The sequence below is a fragment of the Vigna angularis genome, chromosome 6 (assembly GCF_016808095.1).
Source record: "Vigna angularis cultivar LongXiaoDou No.4 chromosome 6, ASM1680809v1, whole genome shotgun sequence".
Lineage (NCBI taxonomy): Eukaryota > Viridiplantae > Streptophyta > Magnoliopsida > Fabales > Fabaceae > Vigna > Vigna angularis.
Genome location: NC_068975.1, coordinates 33144604 through 33158096, shown reverse-complemented (window position 1 = coordinate 33158096; position 13493 = coordinate 33144604). Strand labels below are relative to the sequence as shown.

At 33.2% G+C, this 13493-nt stretch overlaps 2 protein-coding genes across 2 annotated transcripts; one reads left to right on the top strand and one right to left on the bottom strand.

The window, feature by feature from the left end:
* Nucleotides 1-957: 957 nt before the first annotated feature.
* LOC108341087 (protein kinase PINOID) lies at nucleotides 958-3698 on the top strand. The gene is made up of 2 exons (XM_017578706.2): nucleotides 958-1855; nucleotides 2748-3698. The coding sequence occupies exons 1-2, from the start codon at nucleotides 1302-1304 to the stop codon at nucleotides 3541-3543; spliced, it is 1350 nt and encodes a 449-aa protein (XP_017434195.1). The 5' UTR covers nucleotides 958-1301; the 3' UTR covers nucleotides 3544-3698.
* A 4160-nt stretch (nucleotides 3699-7858) lies between these two features.
* On the bottom strand, nucleotides 7859-12357 carry LOC108341078 (F-box protein SKIP19). The gene is made up of 2 exons (XM_017578697.2): nucleotides 11914-12357; nucleotides 7859-8782 (listed from the first exon to the last, which is right to left on the bottom strand). The coding sequence occupies exons 1-2, from the start codon at nucleotides 12246-12248 to the stop codon at nucleotides 8182-8184; spliced, it is 936 nt and encodes a 311-aa protein (XP_017434186.1). The 5' UTR covers nucleotides 12249-12357; the 3' UTR covers nucleotides 7859-8181.
* Nucleotides 12358-13493: the final 1136 nt, after the last annotated feature.

Genomic DNA, 13493 nt, shown 5'->3' with positions numbered 1-13493 from the left:
CCAAAAATGCCCCACATTTTTCTCTCACATTCAACTTCTGCCCAAAACTCTGCTCTACCATTCGTATCTATAGATTAACACATTTGATTCAACATTATCACTCACTATGTCTCTGCATCTACAGGCATTACTTTCTCCTTCACCTCTCTCTTTTCATTTCATATCACTCTCTCTCTCTCTTCTTCTTTTTCCTTTACCTACATCTAATCAAAATTTCTTTTCACTCCAATTCAACTTAATACTGTTCTACTTCACTACTTCTACTTCCAACAGTACAACAAATCTTTTAACATATTTTCTGCACTAAATTCGAAACCGTCTGGAAAGGATACAAATTCCCAATTTCTAAGCCACATAGTTCAAGCCGCTTTAACTCTTCTCTATAATCTATGCTTTAGTTTTTCAAGTCCATGTTTTTGTTTCGTCAGACGAAAAAAAAAAAACAAAAACTATGCTTGCTCTAAAGCGGAGTTACGTATCAAAAGGTGTGACCAGGTTTGAAAAGAATCAGGCCTCCGTACCTTTTTTTTATTGTAGAAATGGATTGACTCACTAACTATTGAATTATAGTTAGTTCCAATTTATTATCAACTTGTGTCATGTCGGTATATATATATATATTCAATGCTTATAACTTAGGTGTAGTGTAGGGGCCTAGTTACTATTATTTGTCCACGCAAATCTTTTCCTTTTAAAATAATACAAATAACTAATTCATTGATTATATATACATATATATATATATATGACAAGTGAAGGAAATAACTCCAAGCCTTCTCCTACTTATTCTTCAATTTTTCACATCTCTAAAGTAAATTTAGATGTAAAGTGAAAGAATGACTCTTGTTGATGTTATTATATTTCACATTTGGAGATAGGGTGAAAATAAGAAATGAATTTATTTGGTAGCAGGTACATGCATGTGTTTAGTCCAATAATATTTATGCTGGGTTAAAGAATAAAGCAGAATTGAATAGAAGCCGATATTTTGCGTTTAGTGAGAGAGAAACATGGTTGATCCTGTAGGGCAGGTTTGTCACTGAAATAATGAGTGAGAGGAAAAAGAGAATCGGAAAAATTGTGGAAAAAAAATAAGCTTAACATTAACAAAGAGCGGTACTACACGTCCAGGCCCACATCGCTTAACCAACCAATCCCTGCATTTCCAAACCAAAGCAACTGAACTGCACTGCACCTTCCCATAAATACCACACAACCACCCCTACTTCTTCTCTCAAAGCTTCTCTCTCTGTAATTTCTATGAACCCTAGGTCCCTTCTTTTCGCTGTTCTGGTTCCACCATGTTAATTGAGACTACCTGTGCTCGGGATTCTGGGATGAGTTCAGAGACCGTCAATTCCACGCAACGAACTTCCATGAGCAACGAGAGCGTTTGCAGCACCAGCTTCAGCCGCCTCTCCTTCGACCTCCCTCCTTCCTCCTCATCGCCCGAGAGCCTCTTCGTCAAGCCCCACCGCTCCTCCGACTTCGCTTACTCTGCCATCTTCCGCCGCAAGTCCGCCCTCACCTTCCGCGACTTCCACCTCCTCCGCCGCATCGGCGCTGGCGACATCGGCACCGTGTACCTCTGCCGCCTTCGCCACGACGAGGACGAGTGCTTCTACGCGATGAAGGTGGTGGACAAGGAGGCCGTGGCGCTGAAGAAGAAGGCGCAGAGAGCGGAGATGGAGAGAAAGATTCTGAAGATGGTGGACCACCCCTTCCTCCCTACGCTCTACGCGGAGTTCGAGGCCTCGCATTTCTCTTGCATTGTGATGGAGTATTGCTCCGGTGGAGACTTGCACTCCCTTCGACACAACCACCCTAACAAACGCTTCTCTCTCTCCTCTGCCAGGTAACTTACTCATCGCCAAGCTTTCTTGCTTTCTTCTCCTTCTTTTGTCGTCATCATCGTCATCATCCTCGCCTCTTCTCTCCCTTTCTTCCTTCAATAATCTCACTTTTCCCAATCTAATACATTTTCCCTTTTGTCTTTTCATCTGCAAATTCCTCTTCCCATCAAAAAATAATTAATAGTTTTTTACTTCTTTCAGACTTGTCATAACATGATTTATACTTTATTGTTAATTAAAGTCAACAGCTTTACACTCCTGTAATTCAGTCCCAGCTCAACACATACATCTGTAGCTGTCGCTCTTTGAATATAAAATTTCAATTAATGTTATAACTTTTCTTTTAGAACCTGGTAAATATGTCTTTAACTATGGGTATAACAAAATACCACCTTTCAAAACAATGTTTAATATTAGAACAAAAATCTAGTTAAGCTGCTTTTTTCTATCATACAAGGTTTAAATAATTGATTATTTATTTTTCTCACTTGGTCTAATTATTATATTTTTAATCTCTTCGCTTATCGCTTATACTTTTTTATTATTTCTGAACATAAAATATTCATATTAGGGTTATTTTTTATTTTTAATATAGGAAATTTGTAATTTTGGAGTAAATTTGTCTTTTTATATTGTTATTGCAGAATCTATAATTAGAATATATGATACAGAGAAATGTTAATAATATTATAAATTTAAAGGAAGTTGTTAAGATATGTTGATAATTGAATGAGTCTAAAGAGTATAAGAAAAAGGGAAAAGAATAGAATGGATGAAGATAGGTAGAAAATGATGAGAGGGGAATAGAAAGAAGGGTTTTGTTAGTTTGGAGAAAGATATATAGTTAGTGTTTATTAATAGTTGCACATGCACTAATATTCTTGTTTGTTACAGGTTTTACGCGGCTGAAGTACTGGTGGCGTTGGAGTATCTCCACATGCTGGGAATAATCTACAGGGATCTAAAGCCAGAAAACGTGTTGGTCAGATCAGACGGTCACATCATGCTTTCTGATTTCGATCTCTCTCTGTGCTCCCATGCAATCCCCGCCGTTGAATCCCCTGACTCTTCTCTAGATCCTGCATTCACACGCACGTTACCCTACACCCGTCAGTACTCCACTCCCTTCTCCTGCCTCTCCAACCGCGTCTTCCGCTCCAAGAAGGTCCAAACCCTACAACCCAACCGCCTCTTTGTGGCCGAACCGGTTGGGGCTCGCTCCTGCTCCTTCGTGGGGACGCACGAGTACGTCTCACCGGAAGTGGCCTCCGGAAACTCCCACGGCAACGCCGTCGACTGGTGGTCCTTCGGAATATTCATCTTCGAGATGGTGTACGGTCGCACCCCCTTCGCGGGCCCATCGAACGAGGCTACGCTGCGGAACATCATAAAAAACCCCCTCGCCTTTCCCACCGCCACGCCCTCCACCACACTTGAAATGCATGCGCGGGACCTCATATCCGGGTTGCTCAACAAGGACCCGAACCGCAGGCTTGGGTCGAAGCGCGGCGCCGCCGACGTCAAGAAGCACCCTTTCTTCGCGGGGCTCAATCTGGCGCTCATACGAATGGTGACGCCGCCGGAGGTTCCCTCCCTCAGAAGGCAGAAAACGACGCTGTTTTACCCCGCTAACGATAACGGCAACGTAAATAACAGTAGACACGAGCTAACGGCGTTTGATTACTTTTGAGAATCCAACGATGGAGGCAGTCTGCGCCACGTGTTGAGTCGGTGCCACCCAGATTTTGTAATTGGCAGATGACTTATGTGTATAATTTTGAGCTGTCCTTTCTTTTTGTACCCTTCTTTTAATTCTAATATAGTTTGATACTCACATTCCACTCATCTATATATTTTGGCATCTCTATGATATAATGAGAAGGTAGATAGATTAATGAAAACGAAAATAACTTTATTCTTTTATGAAACGAAGCATGGCTAAAAGCTACCGCAAGTGATGTATTACATACATTACTTTATCATGATAATAAAGTTATAATTTAAACTTCATGTAAATTACCTGAACCTCTTAATCTTTGTATGTTAGAGGTGTATAAAGCATTGACGTTCATCAGATAATGACAATACAACAATTACTAAGTGACATTGTAAATTTTACATTAATAGTAAGGGAGACCAAAGCAACAAAACATATATTCGAAATGTTAAGGGAATAACTAATTATAAGATTTCGTAAATTACAATTTATTTTATTCCTACTACACCAAACTTTTTTAACGATTTGAAAGATATTATATAAAAAGACTCTCATTGATTCTACCCTGTTTGTTTGTAAGAGATGCTATCACAAATGTCAAAGTAAAGAGGAAAAAAATGTACAATTTACTGGTATGTGGTCGTACAAAGATGTTTGAAAAGAATATTTATTTGAATTTATGTTAGAGAAGATGAAAAAGTTTTGAAAAGGAATTTGTTGACAAACATGTAATAAAGAAGAAGAAAAATGGAAGAGAAATGGTAGAGAGAACCTTTGGGAACTTGAGCTGGTTGATTAAGCTTTTAGAGGCCTGTCTGTGTACAACTCACAAGCCTTTTCAAAACACGAAAGGCCTACCCCTATTGCGTAGACCATATGTGAGTGTGTGAAAAACTCTAAATAATCTAATTTTAGTTTAATTTCTTGTTCTCAAATATTCCATATTCTTCCTAATTTTACACACACAAAAGTTAGGCTTATGAACTGTCGTGCCTGTCTCTCCATCTCAAATCCATATCAGGATCAACACCACCCTTCCTAAACGTGACTTCTGCCAAACTATACCACTATATATTTTTCACATGCATTTACCACTATTATATTTTTTCACATACACTTTATTAAACTTCACAATTATCATTAACATGATTTTCACCTTATACAATTGACAAAATTAATTATTAATTTACAGTTTAATCGAGAAAAAATTTGTTGAATGAAACTTCATTTTCAAAACTTTGCTAACTTTATTTGGCAGAAGCATAAAGATAATATCGCATCCTACAGGAAATGGTGAAAGTGTGGGATTCCCGTAAAGAAATGGATGCAAGATGTTTAGACATGTCACGGCATGCTGTGTATAAATTAAGACAAAGTTGGAACTTTTACAAGTTGGAGAAGATGGATGAAGTAGCCGAGAATCGATTCCTCCCAGCTCATTCAAATTCTCTGTTTCTGCTTTCAAATGCCGTTTTCAGATTTTGAGGCTTTACAACAGATATGTACCATTCTCATCAAAATATTAACCTCTTTCTGTGCCAGACATGTCTGTTCTCTGATGCATAACACTCTTTCTTTCTAGAACGTTGCAAGGCTTCAATTACCACTTCCCTTTCTTTTTAACAACTTTTCTCAGATAATTTTTTTACAACAAAATAAATTGTGATTCATTCGTTTCAAATATACAATATTATATATAATTTATTGTTAAAAAAATTGTTAAAATAATTGTTAAAATAATTGTTAAAATATCATGATCTTCGTTTTAACACCTGTATTCTATAATCAACCTCTCATACATATCTTTTACAAAATGTTTACACGTAACCACATAGCTATTTTTCTTCTGGTCCTTGGATCAGTGAGATAGGGTTAAATTTCCTTAATTATTGATTTTACTTAAATTTCCTTAATATTTGTTTCATTCAGATTGCATAGGGATTTTTTGTGAGCCGTACATCATAAGGTGTGTTTCAAACATTCTTGAGAATCAGTGATTATTATGTTTATCTCTCTCCTCTTTAATGCGCTCTCCCTGCCCCTCACCAACATGCTTTTATGTAATTAACATTTTCATTCTTCTAAGGCTCCACGTCATAATATCTCAATTCCTAAGTACAAATACTATAACATTGCCAATTTATACCATAATAATTTCTCGTAGAATATTTTAATTACATTACTAGTTACTAGTGTAAATATTTTATTATTTTTAAAATTCCTAAAAAATGTTATAGAGATTAAATTATGTCAAGTAATAAATATAAGAATAACTAAAAACGTATGAAAATTGAATAAGTAAATACAATTAATATATACATTAATTATTAAAAAGTGAAAACAATCTCTTTAAATTCATTTTCTATGAATTATTTTCTCAATGTATGCAATTAAAACTTTAAAATAATAATAATAATAAAATTTAATTATAAATAAACAAAATGTGAGAGAAGGAAAAGAAAAAAAGAGGAAGATACGAGATTTATAAAACATCAAAGTGGAAAATAGTGAAAAAATTCAACTTTCTAAAAATATTTTTAATTTAATTATAGTGTCATTCAAACTATTAAGGTAAAGTTAATGAAATATTTATCATTTTACCCTACTTACATACTTGTTTAGTTATTTGTAATTATTATAGTTTAATGAGGCATTTATATCCTCATTTTGTTTTAATTATATTATGTTAATTATAACTATCATGATTGAAATATATCTAGCCTTATTCTATTTAATTATTTTGTTAATTATAAATATTATTATTTGGTGGGATATCTCTAACTTATCTTGTTTAACTTTTTCATCATATATTATTTCATCATTTTTTTAGTTATAAATTTTTTAAATTTAGTTTAGAATATAATTTTAAGGTAAATAAACATAAACTATATGTACATATTTAGAAATGTAATAATTATTAATTATAAATTTTACTATGACCATAATTTATTATAATAGGATAGTTAATGCTAAATAACTATAATTATAAAATAAAATATGCAAATTAAATAAATAAATATTTGAAGTAATATTAGTTGTAGATTTAACTCTAGATTGAGAAGTTATGAATAAATATTAAGGGTGAAATAGTTTTGTATATTTTTCTAATTATATTGAAACTTGTTTATTTCGAGTAATCACTATAAACATTTTCAGAATAAATATTAAGTAAGATGTTTTGTATATTTTTTCTAATCATATTGAAACTTATTTAAATATTTCAAAAATAAAAATATAAATGAGATATATATATATATATATATATATATATATATATATATATATATATATATATATATATATATATGCTATAGGGCTTGTTAATACTACATCTGTTTTGTAATTATTTTAGAAGCTTTTTTGACAGGAATTGTTGGAAATGAGGTGAAAGCAAAGAAGGGAATGAAGATGGCGGTGAGTGACGGTGGCACGAAAATGAGTGAAGAGGTGAAGAAATTGACACGTGGCTGTGAATCTCGAAAGAGAAGAGAAAAGAATAGTAAATTAGCTGTGGCAACATACAACCTCTTCATGTGAACTTTAAACTCATGTCTCCTCCCTTCATCACATATACAACCCCACTCAAATATTTCTTCATTCACATGAAATATAAAAATAATAAAAATCATTTATTATTTTAACAATATTATATTTTTTAACATGTGTATACAAAACAAATAATTGTCATATTAAAAATTAAATAATTGAAAATTAATTAAAAAATATAGATATTTTAAATATTTAATAAATAAGAAATTTTGATAAGAATTTAATAGAAAAACCTAAAATTTAATTAAATCAATTAGAAAAATAAAATATAAATTGAGTAATGTAATTTTTTTCACGTGCATGATAAGTGCCCTTCATTTTCGAAAAGTAGAAAATCTAAAATATGTGGAATAGCATTTTCTTTACTATAAAAATTTCAAAACTTTGTTTATGCAAAAAAAGTCAACTGAATATTGATATTTTAAATAGAACTCTTCTAACCATCAACATTATCAACTTTAGATGTACAACTTTAAAATATATCCTCTCTTCGCACTTTGGGAGAAAGAAACCGTCATGACAGATAAAATCAAATTGGTCAATGATAATATTTTTAATATATAACTAGTTTTAAACCATACATATGTAAGATTCGATATTTTTTGTGTTCTTTTGGTAAATATATATTATATTAAAATATATTTAAAAGTTAAAGAAAAATAATAATATTTTAAATTTAAAAATAAATTTTGAATAAAAAATGTAAAAAATTATTCATAAGTTTTTTAAGTCAATATATATAAAAATATAAAGAATAAATTATGTAAGGTACAGGTTCAGAGACTTTCAACATAAGCCAGCCAAATTCCTTCCTACAAATTAGATTACTACAAGTTACAAAAAGTGAATGCATTTCACTGATCTTCCAGATGATGATCAGCTATCTACACATGTACAAGACCTTCAGCCGGTCTCCATCTATCAATTTCACTAAGGGGGCATCACTGCATTGAGTATCTTTAGAAGGTCAAGGATACTTTACTGGAGCATTGTAACTGAAATATTAGAGATAATGAAGAGCAAATGAAATATTCTCATCAGTTTTCCTCATACTGAAATGCCTCAAAATTTCCAGAAGTCATTAAAGTCATCAAACTCAGAAAAGTCACTTCCACCTGAAAATTCATAATTATCATCAGACAAGGAATCCATATCAGAGAACCTAGATGGGTAATCTTCATCAAGTGATCCATAATCAATTTCAGCTTCACAGGAATACTCATCAGTGGGATTATATGGAATCCGTAAATCTTTTATCTGTTCAGAACATCTCTTACTCAAACTTCCCCCCAAGATAACATTGAAACACTGTCGTAAATCGAGAGATTCAAGTTGAGGACATCCATCAAGAATAGCAAGCAAGCCATCATTAGTCAGTTTGTTTCCAAAAAGCTGGAGATGGTGTAACCCAGGCATGGTCCCTGCAATAGCAAATGCCTCCTCATTACACTCAATGTGTGCACGTCCGTAACTTTCCATGTTGAATTTCAGTGATTTTAACAGAGGGCAACATCGGCCAATAACTTCCAGAGAATCCTTGGTTAAGTTGCTGATTGATATATCAAGTTCCTCCAACTGAGGAAGCTTTTTTGCAACATCACACAATCCTTTGTCTGTAATCCGACAGCAACGTGCAAGACGTAGGCATTGTAGACGATTTGTACTGCAAAATTGAAAGAAAATGCAGGGGTGAAGTGTGTACATAACAAAGATGCAACCAAAAGATCTGGCATGACATTGACGAACAACTAACTATATAGAGACACTACTACTAAAACATCTGCTTTAGCTTTGGTAAACAATATAAAACTGTCAAATTTCTTCATTAAATAAATTTACAAGCTGTGAAATTTCATTATTAAACTTATATAAGGAACGAACATACTACACCTAAAACAGACAAAAAATAACTATGTTTTGACGTAGGGATAGATCCTCTCAACTTTCATGCCAAATTTTAACTTGGTATGGCCAAGTTCAAATACTATATCCATGTCTCTACCAGTAGACATTAAATAAGAGAAAGGCCTACAATATCGATATATATATATATATATATATATATATATATATATATATATATATATATATATATATATATAGAGAGAGAGAGAGAGAGAGAGAGAGAGAGAGGATATAAGAACATGGTCAATCATGCAATATGTACATCGCACCCTCAACTCTGTATATGACATCCCATGTCTGAAATAGAAGACAATTGGAACTAACCATTAAATTAGTGTATAATCAATTTGTTAGAGTAGTTGTCATTGTACTTCTGTTGCAAGCTACATCCCTCTATATATGCGAATATGAATTTAAATAGAGATCCAAGTTAAGATCTCTCAAGTTCCTCTTCTCGTGTTTTTTCTCAATTTGGTATGAGTGAGTCATCCCACTACGCTTTTTGTTGTCCAGTGAGAAAAACACCTTCTGCTACAGGTCACCATCGTTTCCTCTAGGGAGCATGGGGATTTGAAATACCTCTTTGAGTGATGCAAAACTCAACCACAAAGGCTAGCTCCTCCTCACTTGCCACCATGCACAGCTTCTTTACTAAAATCATCCAGCTGCATGTTGTCCACGAGCTGTCTTCTGGTAACCAAAGCATCATTACACCACTTCCTTAGGTCTCATTGGCTTCTTTTGTCCATGTTTCAACCTCCTTTTTCATCCTTCTACTATTGTTGGCCACAAGTCCTCTTGAAACCCAGTGAATTTCCCCTTTTACCCTTTCCTCCTTTGACTTTTTGGCCAGAAATGTCTTCTGGACCTGCACACTCGTTTTCTTGGTCTCACAAAATTACTTCATAAAAGTTTAATGGTACTAATTATCTATCTGGTCTTCATCTATAGAGCTTTAGTTCCTTGGCCAAGGTTTCTATGGTTCCTTAGAAAAGGAAAATAATGAAATATAATCAGAAAGTGCTGAAAGATGGAAGTCGGACTTTCAACTTATGCTTTGTTGTGGCAAGTCATAGAACCCAATATATTGGGAACTCCAACAATATTGAAGTCCTTCATCATCATCACTCAATACCATAGTTCTTGATGATGAATATTTCAGTTGGCCTAATCATCTTTGAAAAGGTATCCAAACTACCAAAATTTCTCATAATATTCCTAAATTATCATTAGTTGTCTCCTTCCTATTATTCATTTCCTCTGTGTCTTCTATAATTCAAAAGAAATGTGAATGAAGCACTTGGTAATCTTGAATAGGGACAAAGTACGATTGTTGAAATGCAGACTCTTGAACATAATCACACATGGTAATTAGTTTTTGTTCCACCTAGGCCAAAAATTAGTTGGATGTCGATGGGTTTACACCATTAAAGTGGGATCAAATGGTGAAGTTGATCGCCTTAAAACTAGATTGGTTGCAAGTATACAATGAGAGATATGGTCTTGATTATGGTGATACCTTTTTCTCTTGTGGAAAAAATTATTATTGTTCGCTTCTTCTTTGCCATGGTAAAAATTCATCATTAGCCTCTCCATCAATTAGATGAAAAAAATGTTTTCCTTCATCGTGACCTCCATGAGAAAATCTACATGGAGCAACCTTATAGATTGTTGCTTGGGGAGAGTCTAGGTTGGTTTGTAAATTACGACAATTTCTCTATGTTCTCAAGCAATCTCCATATGCTTGGTTTGAAAAACTTAGTCACATTGTTCAGATATTTGGAATGAAATGCAATAGGCATACATCTCCTTGAAAATGTATTTACTTAATTGTACATGTTGGTAACATAGGGAATGATCCTACTAAAATTGCCCATCTAAAGAAGTATTTGTGTACTGTCATTTTATCCAAGAAAAGCTGTCCAAGATACTAGGTTTGTCAACTTCAATGATCATCAACTTGCAAATATTTTGACAAAATCATTGAGAGGACCTCAAATTCAATTTATATGTTTCACGCTTATTACAACAATTTGTATACTTCAATTTGAGGGGTTGTGAGAAAAAAATCTTTTATACTGTACTTGTCTATAACATAGAGTCCAAGGGGTGAACATTATTTTGTAGCTTTTTGTCCATCCTTGTACTTGTGTTGCAAGCTACATATCTCTCTCCCTATATGAATATGAATCTAAAGAGAGATCCAAGTTAAGATATTCTAAGTTCCTTTTCTCATATTTTTCTCAAGTCTATCAAACAACAAATTTATGATTTTGAATTAGTAAAAAAAACGAAGGAATTAATAAATATAAACTTTGCCCTCCTTCTAGTGAAAAAAGTAAAAATAAAAAAATAAAAGACCTAAAGGACAAGGGAAAGAAAAACTATTGTCAATTGGTTTCATTAAGATATGCGAAGAACAACACTCACGGACATTCTTTTTAACACTTTCTCCGTCACTGGGTGAAACCTCGTGCTAATGACATTAGCTTTGTTTGGATAAACTTCTGTATTTATTCATAGGAAAAGAACAGGTAAAGGAACTGCTAAGAAAGATAAAATAAGCTTATCTCATGTATTAAGAAACACTAATAACTTAATTTTAACTAGTGCATTGAGCTACAGAGAAGTTTATCTTAGTATTCCTTCTTATTTCGTTATCTTGTTATGCATAAGTTTATCGACACATGGACTCAACAGAGTTTTACTCAATAACAATAATTTCTCCAATTTTAACAGTAACTTAAATGTTTGCAGGCAAGCGGTTGTTAGGGACTCAATGTAGGTGTACTAAGCAACAGGCAAGGGGGGCAAGTTTTGAGAATTTAGGGAACAGAAAAGAGCTAAATGCGACGAAAGAATGGAATGGGAGAGGGAAGTGGAGCTCACGAATCGGTGATGTGGCGTAGGAGATCATCGGTGCCGAAATGCTCGATGTTGATACGGAGCAAGTGGCCGCAGCTGTAGTCAATTGCGCGGCTGCAAATGATCCCTAACTGCAAGTCCATGTCGCCAGAATTGCTCATGTCGATGGTGCACCACAGGAGAGGGTCCTTCGAGATGGTGCGCCATACAGAGCACACGTGCTGGGCGCGCGTGAGGGTTTCGATTGCGCCGAGCTTCTGGAAAATGGTACATAGCACGTCTCGCGGAAGATCCTTCCAGTTTCGCTCTTCACGATCCGCTCCTACGGACTTCACTGACGACGACGACGACGACGACATTGAATTGAAGAAACGAGAGAGGGTTTACTGTTCCTCCTTTTCTCTTTCTCTCATCCCATCCAAAACGACATTACTTTTGTCGTTCTAACTCCATCCCATACTTTCTTCTATTACCCTGCCCATAACACTCACATAATTAAACTTAGTTTCAGATTTAAAAATTCGGAATTATATTTTAAATTATGTAAATTTAGAAATTCAAAATTTAAAAGAATTTTTTAGATTACATAATATAAAAATATTGTTTTATGAAATTTTGAAATATTATTCATCAATCTATAAATTATTATTAAAATAATAATTAAAGTTTTCATAAACAAAAAATTATAATATATTTTCTAAGAAGCTTTCCACATGTTTTTGAAAAGTAAAAAATTTCATTTAAATATAAATACAAATTATTTCAGTAAAGACATTATGGATATAGGTGAGTAAGAAAATGTATAATGTTTTCAGGCTTTTTTTTTTCATCCAAAGATTACTCTTTGCACCTCATAACAACAAAAAAAGAATTAAGATACACTCCTTCGTTATCTTGAGGTTATCTTGATTAAAAGACATTAGAATATTATTTTATAAGACTCTAAAAAAGTATCCCCGAAGACAAGTGTACTATTCAGTGTTACTAACAAAAATAGACAATATTTTATATTAAGTCATACAAACAAGGTTACACACAATCAAATGCTAATTAATAGAATTGACACAATCAAATTAATCCAAGTTCGTCTATGATAAAGACTCGTTAAAGTGCTATGTACAGTTAATATTTCTACACATATTACTTATTGATTGCATATTTATTATTATCGTTCACTTCTTCTTTTGTATTCATTTGAGTTTCAATGCAAAAAAATCACAAACGTCTCAATAAAATTAGAAAATAAAATCTCAATAGATTATCTAAGTCTTATAAAACGAGGTTAATTTATAAAGTCAGGCTTGTTTGATTCAAGCATATTTTCACTTAAATGCATCATTGTATATGTTGTTCCATGGTAATGAAAAGCATGTTTCGTTTGATAATTATGAATAAATAATATAATAATTTTATAATACGAAAGGGTAAGTTTATTACTTTTGTAATAATAGCTATTGTAACATTTAACATGATTCATAATTTGTCACATATAAAAAAATCCCTCATGACTTCAATAAATGAGAAAAATGTAAAATTACGTGAGTAAATTTCAATTCGGTGCTACTGTTTTTAAAATATAACAACCTTCAAATTTAGACATAATT